Here is a 14,017-nt window from a genome sequence, read left to right on the forward strand (position 1 = left end):
GTCTCCTGGGGTGTATGAAGAAGTATGTGGCCAGCAGCCCAAGGGAGGTTCTCCTTCCCTCTTTGCCATGATGAGGCTGTAGCTGGAGCACTGGGTCTGGTTCTAAGCTCCCCGGTTCAGTAGATAAGGAACTACAGGAGAGAGTCAAAATGGGACTATCTCAGGCTGGGAGAGTCAGGGAGGGAGTGTGGAGACATCCAGGACACTGGAGCAGGGCAGGAGGGCAAAGAAAATGAGAGAGGAGATGCAATTTATGTCCTAAGGGTCCTGAGAGCTGTGACCAGCTGGGGGGGGAGCAGCTGGCTGCCCCTGAAGGTAGGGCAGAGAGGAGTTGTGCCCATCCAGCCCTGAGCACCAGCTGGCTGTACCCCACATTTCCACCCTGAAGCTAAGCAGAGAGGAGTTAGTTGTGCCCATCCAGCCCTGAGCACCAGCTGGCTGTACCCCACATTTCCACCCTGAAGGTAGGGCAGAGAGGAGTTGTGCCCATCCAGCCCTGAGCACCAGCTGGCTGTACCCCACATTTCCACCCTGAAGCTAAGCAGAGAGGAGTTAGTTGTGCCCATCCAGCCCTGAGCACCAGCTGGCTGTACCCCACATTTCCACCCTGAAGGTAGGGCACAGAGGAGTTGTGCCCATCCAGCCCTGAGCACCAGCTGGCTGTACCCCACATTTCCACCCTGAAGGTAGGGCAGAGAGGAGTTGTGCCCATCCAGCCCTGAGCACCAGCTGGCTGTACCCCACATTTCCACCCTGAAGGTAGGGCACAGAGGAGTTGTGCCCATCCAGCCCTGAGCACCAGCTGGCTGTACCCCACATTTCCACCCTGAAGGTAGGGCAGAGAGGAGTTGTGCCCATCCAGCCCTGAGCACCAGCTGGCTGTACCCCACATTTCCACCCTGAAGCTAGGCAGAGAGGAGTTGTGCCCATCCAGCCCTGAGCACCAGCTGGCTGTACCCCACATTTCCACCCTGAAGCTAAGCAGAGAGGAGTTGTGCCCATCCAGCCCTGAGCACCAGCTGGCTGTACCCCACATTTCCACCCTGAAGCTAAGCAGAGAGGAGTTGTGCCCATCCAGCCCTGAGCACCAGCTGGCTGTACCCCACATTTCCACCCTGAAGCTAGGCAGAGAGGAGCTGTGCCCATCCAGCCCTGAGCACCAGCTGGCTGTACCCCACATTTCCACCCTGAAGCTAAGCAGAGAGGAGTTAGTTGTGCCCATCCAGCCCTGAGCACCAGCTGGCTGTACCCCACATTTCCACCCTGAAGCTAGGCAGAGAGGAGTTAGTTGTGCCCATCCAGCCCTGAGCACCAGCTGGCTGTACCCCACATTTCCACCCTCTGGGCTTCGTGTGCTCTGCCCCAGGCTGAGGTGAGCTGGGCAAAGGAAGGCTGAAGCTGGGCCTGATGGCTACATGGCCAGGTGAGCAAAGCAAGTGAGATGCTGCTCCATGAGCAGCCTTCTCCACCCAAAAGAAAGCATCAAGTGACAGCTACCACTAAAACACTCAACCTAAGAACAACTCAGGAAAAGCAGATCCTTCAGCACCTGCCCAACAGCCCTCTTGCTTCTAGCACCTGAGCTGGCTGGACCAAAGTGCTGCTGGGGACATGTCTATCCAGGCACTGTCACATCTCAGTTTGCAGAGCAGGCATCTGCTGAGGCTTGAGAAGCCTCAGAGAGACAGGAGGAGGACAGATCCCTATGCTGGACTCTCCAATTTGGGATGCTTAGCAGGACGAAAGGAGCAGAGGCTGAATGGGGAATTTGTTCTCTGCTCTTTTGAGCAAGGAGTCATCTCTGATGGATTCTCCACAGTTCTGGCTCATCACATCTTCAAGGAAGCATGGCAGAGATCCAATGGAGAAGAACAGAGAAGGACCCAGCAGTGATGATCTCTACCCTGTTTACAGTCCCTGACCGCAGAGTAAAGCTGGGCTGGTCGACTTCTCACTGACCAAACCTCAACTAAGAGGGAGTCTGAACCCTCCTGTGTCTGCAACTGGGAGTATCCCAGAGTCCCAGCATGGAGGGGTTGGAAGGGCCTTCTGGAGGTCATCCAGTCCAGTGCTTGAGCAGGGGCACCCACAGTAGCTTGCCCAGCACCACAATGTCCAGGTGGGTTTCAGTCTCTCCAGAGGAGACTCCAGAACCTTTCTGGGCAGCCTGCTGCAGGGCTCCAGCACCCTCACACCAAAGAAGTTTCTCCTCCTGCTCAGATGGAGCCTCCTGGGTTGCAGTTTGTGCCCACTGCCCCTTTCCTGTCCCTGGGCACCAAACAACAAAGGCTCCAGCTGGTGCTGATGACAGGACAAGGGAGGATGGTTTGAGCTCAAAGAGGGAGATTCAGACTGGAGAGAAAGGAGAATTGCTTGACCCTGAGGGTGGCGAGAGCCTGGGGCAGGTTGCCCAAAGAGGTGGGAGCTGCCCCATGCCTGGCATCGTTGCAGGTCAGGTTGTTTGTGGCTCTGAGCAACCTGCTTCAGTTGCAGGTGTCCCTGCTGACTGCAGGGGCTTGGTCTGGATGAGCTTTAAAGGTCTTTTCCCACCAAACCTCAAATAAGAGGGAGTCTAAACCATCTTGTGTCTGCAATTGGGAATATCCCAGAGCCCCAGCATGGTGGGGTTGGAAGGGACCTCTGGAGATCATCCAGTCCAGTGCTTGAGCAGAGGCACCCACAGTAGCTCCCCTTCAACCCAAACCATTCCATGATTCAATGAAAACTGAAGCTTGTCCCTGCCCAGCACCTCAGGGAGGACCTCTTCTCTACCCCCTCTGCCAGAGGACAAGTCCCTTCCCCAGTGCTTGCTGTGCCCATCTTTCTCCTGGCCCCCTCAGAGGCAGGGTGTGCAGCAGCTGGCTTTACACACGCTGAGCAGGGGGGGGGGCTTTGGTGTCTCCTCTTGCTGAGGCTGGTGGTGGCTGCAGCTTGCTTCACCAAAGCAGAGCCATGGAGCTTCTCCAAGCCCATCCTTGCAGCGCTTGCCAGCAGCCTTCCCCCAGCTCCCTCCTCCCTCCTCCTTCAGCTTCAGTTGTTGTTTATTATTATTATTATTATTGTCTCCTCGGGGCTGTCCCACGTCACTCCTCCTTCACCCTCCTCCTCCTCCTCCTCCTCCTCCACCGGCACCCTTCCCCATTGGCTGCAGGGCTGCTCTCTGGGGGGAGCTCTGCTATTTCCTATATAACTCCTGGAGCCCTCAGCCAGTCACCAGGAGACAAAACATTCCCCCGAGCACCAACCCAGGCACAAAAGCAAACCCCAGGACCTACCAGTCCGCAGTTCTCCCGGGAGCTGCGGGACACCTCCAGCTGCCCATGTGCTGGGATGGAGCCGTGAGAGAAACTCAGCTGAGGAGCAGCCAGCCCTGGTGGTGATGAGGAAGGTAACAAGCCCAATGAGAAGCTTTGCTCTTCCACCTGTTGCTTTGCAAGCAAAGTGATTTCTTGCTCCTGGGTGAGTTCTTTTGCATGATGTTTGGGTCCATCTCAACCCGGGGGAGATGCTGAAGGGACCACAGTGCCTGTGTAAGGTCCAGCTGGCAGGCAGGGAGGAGGTGAAGAGGAAACACAGCACACCTCAACGGGGGAAGCCCTGCTTGTGGAGCAGGCTGTGTTGGTGGGAGGGAGGAAGCTGGGACCTCGTGGACCTTTCTCCCCTCTTTTTCCCCCCTGGCATTCTGCTGCAGGAGAAGTTTAGCTGCAGAAAAGGTCCATTTGGTGGGGTTAGTCAGGGAGGGGAGCCTAAGGGGAGCTGCTCTTGAGGGCAGCCAGCTCTGTCCAGGCAGGACAAAGCAGGCAGCATGCCGTGGTGGGAGAGGCTCTCTTGAGATGGAGATGCCTTCTGAGATATGGTAGACTCTGCTGGGCTTCCAGACAAGAGGAATCAATGCCAAGCCTCTCACCCTACACCTGCCATCTTCCAGATGAGAGCAGGTTGTGCCAGGGGCACTACAACTTCTTCTTCAGCTCTTCTCCTCTCTGACAATGCTCTTTGAGGTCCATGTGCTGACTCCAGAGGTTTCAGCTGTGCTTTGGACTCATTACAGCATCAAGGACATGTCCACCTGCATGTGTCTAAGCTAAGAGCCCCATCTGGGCAAGTGTGATGGGGATCCCACCAGGTGGAATGGGGTTGGAGATCCCACCAAATAGGATAGAGATCCTAGCAGGTGGAATGTGCATTCCTTCAGGTGAAGTGGGGTTGAGGATCCCATCAGATGGGATGGGAGTGGTCCCCTCGGCCACCAAGTCACATCCTCAGATGCTCAACACCACAAGCAAAGCTCAGAGGACTTTGGGACAAGTGATGCTGGCTTTGGTTTCACATCTGCTGGGCACTGAACAAGCTTCATGCCTCAGTTTCTCACCCCATCTGAGAAAGGACTGGAGATGTGAGAGGCAGCTTGGAGGAGCAGGAGGAAATGGGCTGCTGAGGAGAAGCAGACAAAGCTGCTCTTTCACCAAAGTGCTGGGTGGAGGAGGAGGGATTTTGTCCTGTAGTGCTGTGGAGGGGCCAGGCAGGATCCAGTGAGCTGTGTCCTGTGATAGCTGCTCACATGACTTTGTTGTGTTGAGTTGCTGGTTGGACTTGATGACCTCAGAGGTCTTTTCCAAACAAAGTGACTCTGGGATTCTCTGAAATCTTTTGCCAAACACCCAGGGGTTGAACAGTCACACCAGGCTCTGGATCAAGGAGAGCAGAGGGGAGCAGAAGGCTCAGGAGGTGACTTTCAGTGGTGGTCAGTGACAGGACAAGGGGCAGCAGCTTCTAACTGGAACCCAGGGGGTTGCATCTGAATATGATGCCTTTGACCAGACAGGATCTCACCTGGAGTGATTTCTGACCACTGTGATGATGGACTTGATCCAGAATTCTTTTCATTCAGTCTCACAGAACCCCAACACTGCAGGGCTCGAGAGGGACCTCTGGAGATCATCCAGTCCAACCCCACTACTAAAGCAGGGGCACCCACAGCAGCTTGGCCAGGATCATTGACCAGGTGGGGGATGGAAGCTCTCCAGAGAAGGAGACTCCACAACCTCTCTGAGCAGCCTGCTCCAGGCCTCCAGCACCCTCACAATAAAGAAGTTTCTCCTGGGTTCCAGTCTGTGCCCATTACCCCTTGTCCTGCCACTGGGCACCACTGAGAGGAGCCTGGTCCCATCCTCTTGCCCTCCAACCTTTATCTCTGGATGAGCATTGCTCAGATCCCCTCTCAGGCTGCTCTCCTCCAGGCTCAGCAGCCCCAGGGCTCTCAGTCTTTGCTCCTCACAGAGATGCTCCTCCTTCCTCTGCTAACCAAGTTCTCTCCCTTGTCCCTTTCCCTGTCTGCAGCTCCAACCAAGACCCGAGCAAGGACGTCCCATGAGCATTATGAGGACCTCTGCAGCCAGCTTTGCTGTTCAGGTCTCCATGGCAAGGATCCCAGGTCCCACAGCTCTGGCCATTCTCCTCACCTGCCTCTTCTCAGGGGCACAAACCCAGACCCCAAGAGCTTTCCAGGAGAGCACCATCCCCCTTCAAGTGCTTAACCAGGAGCAGGCTTACAGCCTGGTCCAGCCAAGCCTGTTCCAGGATGCCAAGATGCCCAACCACTCCGAGAACCTCCCCAGGAGCACCAGCCCTGAGCCACCCCTGCTGCCTGTGTGTGCCAAGCCTGCAGATATCAGACACATCTTCAAGTACATCAACACCATCGTGTCCTGCACCATCTTCGTAGTGGGGATCATTGGCAACTCCACGCTCCTGAGGATCATTTACAAGAACAAGTGCATGAGGAATGGGCCAAACGTCCTCATTGCCAGCTTGGCACTTGGAGACCTTCTCTACATCCTCATTGCCCTGCCCATCAATGTCTACAAGGTAGGCTCCACATGGAACAAGCGCTGCAGCAGCCTGGGACTTGTAGGGAGGGGGTCTGCTCTCAGCTTGGTGGCCTGGGCAGTATCTCCTCTGCTTTGCAGGCTCCATGTTTGCAAGGGACAGGAGGAGGGTGTTTCTGCTCTCCAAAGGAGGAGGGACACATAAACAAGGAGCTCAGAGAATGGTCCTGGGGCAGCAGAAGTGTCCTCACCCACAGCTGTGATACAGAGACACACACATACAAGCACACAACCTTCCAGACCTTCTAAACCCCACCTGGAATCACATAAATTGAGTCACCTGCAGTCTTCTGAGGTTACAGCCTGGTGTTTATTTCAGCTGACCCCAAGTTATTGTCCACTGAGGGCACTTGTCCCACTTGGAGGTCTCTTCCAACCTGGTTGATTCTATGATTAAGCAGAGGTCTTCTTTGTGAAGGCTGACCAAGGAGGAAAATGGCTGTGCTATAAACCAGGGCTTCTGGCAGAGCCAGTGGCCCTAAATGGGAGAGAAGAGGGACAAGAAATGTCCTCAGGAGAGCCTGAGATCTGCAGTGGGGCAGAGAGGGCTGGGGAGGGGTGAGGAGTAGGCCTGAGACCCCAGCTAACAGCAGAAGGTGTATCATGGTGCCTGTGAGATGACACCTGTGAGACATGTGATGGCATCCCTGAGATGTGTCATGCCACCTGTGAGGTGCCTCTGGGCTACCACAGCTCTTTCTCACCCACTGCTTGAGACCTGTCTTGGTGGGCTTGAAGCCAGAGGTTTGTCTGAAGGGGTTGCTGCAGGGTGAAGGACTTGGAGCTCAGCCAGATTTGTTTGTCAGAGAAGCTTTAGTGTGAAAGGTGGCAATGGAAGGGGCCTGGACGGAGCAGGCTGCATGAGAGGAGGAGGAGGAGGCAGAGAAATAGGAGGAGGCAGGAGGAAGAGGCAGAGGGTAGCTTTAGGCTAGCTGTACAGAAGCTCTTCACTATGAGGGTGGAGAGACACTGGAACAGGTTGATCAAGGAGGCTGTGGTTGAACACCTCTTTGGAGGTGTCCAAGGCCAGGCTGGATGAAGCCTTGAGCAACCTGGGCTAGTGGGAGGTGTCCCTGCCCATGGTGCAGGGTTAGAACTAGAGGATCATGAAGGTCCCTCCACCCCAAACCATTCCATGATTCCATGAAATCTGAAGGAGGAAAAAGGTGGCTATCATCTGACAGTGAGAACAACCAGAGGTGGCTGGTAGAAGGTCTCCAGTCGCAGTGTCTCCATAACCTTGCCAGGCTTTGGCTGCTTCAGGTGACACCTTTTTTTTCCTCTGAAAGCCACCCAAAGCCCATCCTGGCATTCAGGGTTCAGATCCATCCCAACCCCCACCAAGACAGGGATCCAGCACCTAATGTCTGCAGCATCCCTCCATCTGTGTGGCAGCTCATGGCCCAACAGGCCCTTGGGGAGGTGAATGGTTCCCAGCACAACACAAAACACCAGAGAGCTCACACCACGAGATCCTGCTGGAGGTGACCTCGGGCTGCTTTCAGCTGCTCTTGGTGGGCTTCTCACCCCTGGTGGCAAGCCACCTCCTGTCATGGGAATCTGGACATACAGTCCTGAAGCAGCCTGGTGACCCTTTGGTTCTTCCCCAGCTCCTGGCAAAGGACTGGCCCTTCGGTGTCCAGATCTGCAAGCTGGTCCCCTTCATCCAGAAGGCTTCAGTGGGCATCACTGTGCTCAGCCTTTGTGCTCTCAGCATTGACAGGTGAGAGGCAATGTCTGTCCTGCCCAGCCTGACCCATATCTGCTACTGAGACCATCAGGGCCAACAGGACTATCTGCCCCTTCTTGGGAGCCAGAAGGCAGGCTGTGGAGTGGGGCTTGGACTCCAGGCTTGGTTGGAGATGAAGACAGGACTCCAAATGCTCTGGATGCTGTGTCACAAAGAGCTGTTCTCCAGCAGGGGCTAGTGTTTGCATTCTGCTGGTGAAGCTGAGAGGTGCTGGACAGCTGCTGGGGTGCTGGGGAAGGGTGGCACCTGCTCACTGGCAAGCAGAGGCTCTGCTCACTGGCAAGCAGAGGCTGGGCACGGCTGGCTACCTTCACGCTTGTCTGTTGACCTCCTGCGACTCATCTCTTCCATTCCACTGAAGGGCAAGGTTCAGGGGTGGAGGAGGAAGGTGTAAGAGAAAGGGACTTGGGGGACATCTAATCTGGACCTTCTTGACCCCTTCCTGATGACTGCTTTCTCACCTGCTGGGCAGGTACCGAGCGGTGGCATCCTGGAGTCGGATCCAGGGGATCGGAATCCCCATGTGGAAGGCGGTGGAGGTGATGCTGATCTGGGTGGTGGCCATTGTCCTTGCAGTCCCTGAAGCCATTGCCTTTGACATGGTGGAGCTCAGCTACTGGGAACAACACCTGTGGGTGTGCATGCTGGCCTCTGAGCAGAAATCCTCCTTCATGATGGTAGGTACCCTGTCCCACACCAGCTGTGCATCCTCCAGCCTCGGCTAGAGGATTAGATGCTTCTGTAAATGGCTTCTTCTGGCCTTCAGGGTGACCACAAGGAGAGCAGCAGCAGCAGCAGCAGCATGTTCAAAACAAGAGTGCCCTGTGGCACTACAATGCTGGTGGTGTAGTAACACAGGGCACACTTGCTTTGAACGTGGGACCAGAAAACAGGCAGCTGGTTCTTGGTCATGGAACCATAAACTGATCTGGCTTGGAAGGGACTTTAAAGGTCATCTAGTCCAACCCTCCTGCTGTGGGGAGAGACATCTTCAGCTAGACCAGGTTGCTCAAAGCCCCATCCAACTTGGACTTGAACACTTACAGGGAAGTGTCAAGCTGTGTTGCGTCTTCACCATCCACATCAGAAGGTCATGGCAAGGTTCAGACCTCACCACACTGTCCCAGAGCACCTCCACAACCAGTCTGCATGAATAGCATTTATCACAGGGTCAGCTCAGGGTGGGCAAGGAAAGGAAGACCCTTAGAAAGCATCAGATCTCAGCCCACCACGTCTACCAGATAAGCTCCTTGCAACTGTTTCTTGCATAAGATTGGGCTGGCAACCAAACAGAAGCCAGCCTTGGGAGAAGACCATCCCATGTGCAGGGAGCACAGGAGCTGGGCTCCAGCCCCCTCACCAGCCCTGGTGCCCTTCTTTGGACATCTTCAGCATCTCGACATCTTTTTTGAGTGCCCAGAGCAGGATGGAGCACTCAAGGTGTGGCCTCACCAGTGCCAGTGCAGAAGCAGAGGGACTTCCCTGGTCCTGCTGGTAACACTACTCCTGATCCAGGCCAGGATGCCATTGGCCTTCTTGTCCACCTGGGTATGCTGCTGGCTCATGTCCCTATCCTGCCACCCAGGTCCCTCTCTGCCTGGCTCCACAGCTGGACACAGTGCTCCAGGTGTCTCACAGCCTGCAAGGCTGCAAGGGCCTGGAACCGCCTGCCCAGAGGGGTTGTGGAGTCTCCCTCTCTGGAGACATTCAAGAACCATCTGGATGTGTTCCTGAGTGATCTGCTCTGGGTGATCCTGCTCTGGCAGGGGGGCTGGACCAGATGATCTTTCAAAGTCCCCTCCAGCCCCTGACATTCTATGATTCCAAGGTTCTACACACCTCAGGTAGACACTTTCAGACATAAGAAGGGTCTGAGAAAGGGCAGCATCAGGGTCTGGGTCACTGCACATCCCAGTTACCTGCCTCCCCTTTTCCCTGGTTGGCAGCTGCTCTCTCTTCTGCCTGCAGTTCTACCGTGATGTGAAGGACTGGTGGCTTTTTGGCTTCTATTTCTGCCTCCCCTTGGTGTGCACTGGCATCTTCTACACCTTGATGTCCTGTGAGATGCTGAGCAAGAGAAATGGCATGAGAATTGCTCTGAACGACCACATGAAACGGGTAAGAAGGCCAGGCTGGGAGGGACTCTGCCAGTTCCCAGAGAGGGGGGAGGGCTGGTGGTGGGGAGAACGTGGACCTGCCTCTCTGGAGGACATGAAGCTGGCTCTCTGGAGGAGATGGATGAGCTGGTGTAAGCTCCCAGGGGTCAGTGGATACTGGTGCAGTGATGCAAATGCATGGATCAAACCAGGGGGATGGGCCTTCAGCTCGGCAATCCCCAGACCAGCCACTGACAACCCAGGGCTAGTCCATGGCCAAGCTGGATTGTCAGAGCCTCATGGCCATGGACTAGCTGGATCTTCAGTTCCTCATGGTCATTTGTCTCTGGCTATGCTCTGCCAGTCACCAGGAGTGATGGCAAGAAAGGATGTAAGGCATTTGGTCCATGTAGTCCTACCGGTACCATTTCTGCAGCCCGGATCTCAGAGTCCTCCTCATGCTGCAGGAGTTGGGACCTTCAGACCCCAAAGAGGTGCCCGCTTGTCACTGGGTGACCAAAATGAGCTGAAGAGCTGTTGCTGAGCATGGGCAGATGGTGCTCCACCTGCTCTCCAGTGCTTAGCAGATGGAGCTTCTTCTCCTGTCCACCTGCTTCTTGCAGCGTCGGGAGGTGGCCAAGACAGTCTTCTGCCTGGTGGTGATCTTCGCGCTCTGCTGGCTGCCTCTCCACCTCAGCCGCATCCTCAAAAAGACCATCTATGACCAGACAGACCCCAACAGATGTGAACTGCTCAGGTAGGGCCACCAGCAGGAGGGCACCCTGCTGGGAGCCTCTGTGGGCACCAGCAGAGGTTATACTGGGCTCATTGGTGGAGATGCCTTCCAAACGTCTCACTTCGATAGCTCCATTCTGGGTGGCCTTGCTCTCCTGGTAGGCACACAAGGAGGGTGAAGGGGCACCATGAGAAGAGAAGAAATGAAGTTTTGAGAGATGTCTCCATAAAGCCATGGGTTAAAGAGGTCTCCTGGGCTGAGGTGTCTCCATAAAGCCATGGGTTAAAGATATCTCCTGGACTGAGGTGTCTCCATGAAGCCATGGGTTAAAGACATCTCCTGGGCTGAGGTGTCTCCATAAAGCCATGGGTTAAGGATATCTCCTGGGCTGAGGTGTCTCCATAAAGCCATGGGTTAAAGAGGTCTCCTGGGCTGAGGTGTCTCCATAAAGCCATGGGTTAAAGAGGTCTCCTGGGCTGAGGTGTCTCCATAAAGCCATGGGTTAAGGATATCTCCTGGACTGAGGTGTCTCCAGGAAGCCATGGGTTAAAGACATCTCCTGGGCTGAGGTGTCTCCATAAAGCCATGGGTTAAGGATATCTCCTGGGCTGAGGTGTCTCCATAAAGCCATGAGTTAAAGAGGTCTCCTGGGCTGAGGTGTCTCCATAAAGCCATGGGTTAAAGAGGTCTCCTGGGCTGAGGTGTCTCCATAAAGCCATGGGTTAAAGAGGTCTCCTAGGCTGAGGTGTCTCCATAAAGCCATGGGTTAAAGAGGTCTCCCAAGCAGAGGAGCACTCTCTGCAGGGCTAAAGGAACTGCAGCACGTCCGAAGGCTTTGCACACATTCTGTCACTTGGTTGGTGGATGTCTTCTCCTCTTCCCTTTAGCTATCACATAGAATCATAGAATTGGTTGGAACAGACATCTAAGATCATTGAGTCCAACCATCAACCCAATGACACCATGGCCATTAAACCATGTCCCAGAGTGCCATGGCCACACATTTCTTGAACACCTCCAGGGATGGTGACTTTACCACCTCTGTGGGCAACCTATTCCAAACTTCAGGCCAGTTTGAGATGAGGGTCACCAAGAGAAATCAGATCTGCTGGCTTCCTCAGGCAATGCTGCTCACAAGCAGCAGCACTGCACAGGAAGGTCTCCTCTATGCTCACCTCTATGGTATCAACCACTGGCCCCTCGTGGAGCAGGTTCTCAGGCCAGGCAGTTGGCAGGCACTTTGGAAACTCTCCTTCAGCACTCCACGAGCTTCCAACACTTCTTCTGTTCCCTGCCATCTCAGTTTCCTGCTGGTGATGGATTACTTTGGGATCAACATGGCCTCCCTCAACTCCTGCATCAACCCTGTGGCGCTCTACTTCGTCAGCCGGAAATTCAAGAACTGCTTCCAGGTAGGGCTGACCCCTCCAGAGCTCCTGGCTCTGCTGGCCCTGCCCAGGCACTGGGCCCTGAGGCACAAGGACCTACAGACCAGGCAGGATGCATCCAGAGGAGCCCTCATTGCAGTGGACTTCTCTGCTGAAGAGATGGCGTAGAAGGTGGAGGATGGTTTGGGGCTGCTTGAACCTTCAAACCCAGGTTATGCAGAGAGAAATTTCAGGAGCAGTGAAGCCCTGAGGAAGGGATAGGATGGGATGAGGTATCTGGGATGGGATGAGGTATCTGGGATGGGATAAGATAGATGGAGTGGAATGGGTTGGAATGGGATATCTGAAATGGGATGAGATAGATGGAAGGGGGTGGGATGGAATAACTGAGATGGGATGAGATAAAATGAGAGGGAAGGGAAAGGGAAGACCTCCCAGCTGCTGTGGCAGAAAGAAAATCTGAGCCCAGCTAAGCATGCCTGGCATTTTCTATCCCCCAAGAACAAGAAAACACAAAAGGTCCTGCAGATTGTGGTGCCTTCATTTCCAGTCCTCACCAGCCCTATGCTGGCAAACATCCTTCTAGCAGATCCACAGGAGCACAGGCTGCAGTTCCCAGCCTGGCACTGCATGATGCCTGCATCACCAAGGGCCTGCTGTCTCCAGTTTCACTTTGTAGCTCACCCTGGTGTCCTCTCTCCCCACCCTCTTGTCTCCTCCCAGTCCTGCCTGTGCTGCTGGTGCCAGAGGCCAGCCCTGAGCATCACACCCACCGACGACAAGGGCTCCGTTGGGAAGTGGAAAGCCAATGGGCAGGAGCTTGGGCTGGACAGGAGCAGCTCCCGCTTGAGTAACAAGTACAGCTCCTCCTAAAGCTGTGCCACCTGCAGGGACAAGAGGAGCAGACACCGTGCCAGGGAGGCAGGACTCCACTGCTCTCACATGGACCTTTTCTGGCTGTGCCTGAATTGGTTTTGCCTTTGTGTCATGACTCACCTGCAAGGAGCTGCAGCACTTCATGGTCTCCTATAGCACCAGCTCTCACCACAGCCTCTGCTCCCTCCTCCACTCCCTGTCACCTCCAGAGGAGGGGGAAAGGAACTCAGATCCAGGGAGGATTCCTCATTTCCCAACAGGAAAACCAAGTGACTCGTGGCCATTTGTCTTGGGTGGAAACATGGGGTGGGAAGATGTGTGTGGAACAGGAAGGAAGGTTAAGATGTGGTTACTCTGAGCTGGATGTGGGATGAGGAGGAGAGGGAAAGGACCATGAGTGACAGTTCTCAGCTAAAGAGCCAAAGAAAAGCTTTGATGCCATCCCTGATCATCTCCCTCTCTTGCTGGGACAATTTATGCCTGGGCAGAGAGCCAGGGTAAGATCCAGGCCCATGTGTGAACATGGATAGCAGGAAATCTCCTCTTGATGGTAGGGAGAGATGGGCAGCAACTTGGCATCATAGAATCCCAGACTGGGTTGGGTCGAAGGGATCTTTAAAGGTCATCCAGTCCAACCAGGGACATCTGCAACCAGAGCAGGTTGCTCAGAGCCACAAACAACCTGACCTGCAATGGTGGCAGGGATGGGGCAGTTACCACCTCTCTGGGCAACCTGGGCCAGGCTCTCACCATCCTCAGTGTCAAACATTTCTTCCTTCAAGGAGAAGAAACTGTTTCTCCTGTCCCATGTTTATGTGATCTGGCAATGACTTGAGGAAACAGCCTCCAGTTGCCTCAGGGAGGTTTGACATGAGGAGCAATTTCTACCCCTTGAGGCCTATCAAGGTCTGGCCCAGGCTGCCCAGGGCAGTGGTGGAATCCACATCCCCAGAAGGGTTTCAGAGGTATGGAGATGTGGTGCTGGGGAACACGGTTTAGTGGTGACCTGGCAGTGCTGGGTTAAGGGCTGGACTGGATGATCTTGGAGGTCTCCTCCAACCAAAGCCACGATCCCACGATCAGGCAGAGGAGCCTTGCTCTGAAGTGCAGGGTTCAGTCGTCTTCTTGGCCTGACTCCTACACACCTCACCCAAGCAGCAACCTGTTGAGAGCCCAAGTCTGTCAGTTTGGGTTGGAAAGAGCCATTTTCTGGAGAACATCTGACATTCTCCATCCTCCTGTGTGCTCCTCTGTGTGTTAATAAAGCACGAGGGTGTTTGTAA

At 54.8% G+C, this 14,017-nt stretch overlaps 1 protein-coding gene across 2 annotated transcripts; it reads left to right on the forward strand.

The window, feature by feature from the left end:
• The first annotated feature begins 3,248 nt into the window (after positions 1 to 3,248).
• LOC135183947 (endothelin receptor type B-like) lies at positions 3,249 to 14,017 on the forward strand. 2 transcript variants are annotated; one of them, XM_064159314.1, is made up of 8 exons: positions 3,249 to 3,459; positions 5,341 to 5,868; positions 7,499 to 7,611; positions 8,111 to 8,315; positions 9,607 to 9,756; positions 10,358 to 10,491; positions 11,774 to 11,882; positions 12,582 to 14,017. In XM_064159314.1, exons 2-8 carry the CDS (start codon positions 5,371 to 5,373, stop codon positions 12,729 to 12,731), a joined length of 1,359 nt encoding a protein of 452 aa, XP_064015384.1. In that variant the 5' UTR covers positions 3,249 to 3,459; positions 5,341 to 5,370; the 3' UTR covers positions 12,732 to 14,017. The 2 variants fall into 2 exon arrangements, with proteins under 2 accessions (XP_064015384.1, XP_064015385.1); XM_064159315.1 differs by lacking the exon at positions 3,249 to 3,459 and adding an exon at positions 3,875 to 3,938.

Source organism: Pogoniulus pusillus, chromosome 19 (assembly GCF_015220805.1).
Source record: "Pogoniulus pusillus isolate bPogPus1 chromosome 19, bPogPus1.pri, whole genome shotgun sequence".
Classification (NCBI taxonomy): domain Eukaryota; kingdom Metazoa; phylum Chordata; class Aves; order Piciformes; family Lybiidae; genus Pogoniulus; species Pogoniulus pusillus.

Bases quoted from the DNA above. Each gene is read 5' to 3' on its own strand.
- LOC135183947 (XM_064159314.1), top strand. From the start codon at position 5,371: ATGAGCATTATGAGGACCTCTGCAGCCAGCTTTGCTGTTCAGGTCTCC. The intron at 9,757-10,357 runs GTAAGAAGGCCA...TGCTTCTTGCAG, and splicing joins TGAACGACCACATGAAACGG to CGTCGGGAGGTGGCCAAGAC. The intron at 10,492-11,773 runs GTAGGGCCACCA...CTGCCATCTCAG, and splicing joins AACAGATGTGAACTGCTCAG to TTTCCTGCTGGTGATGGATT.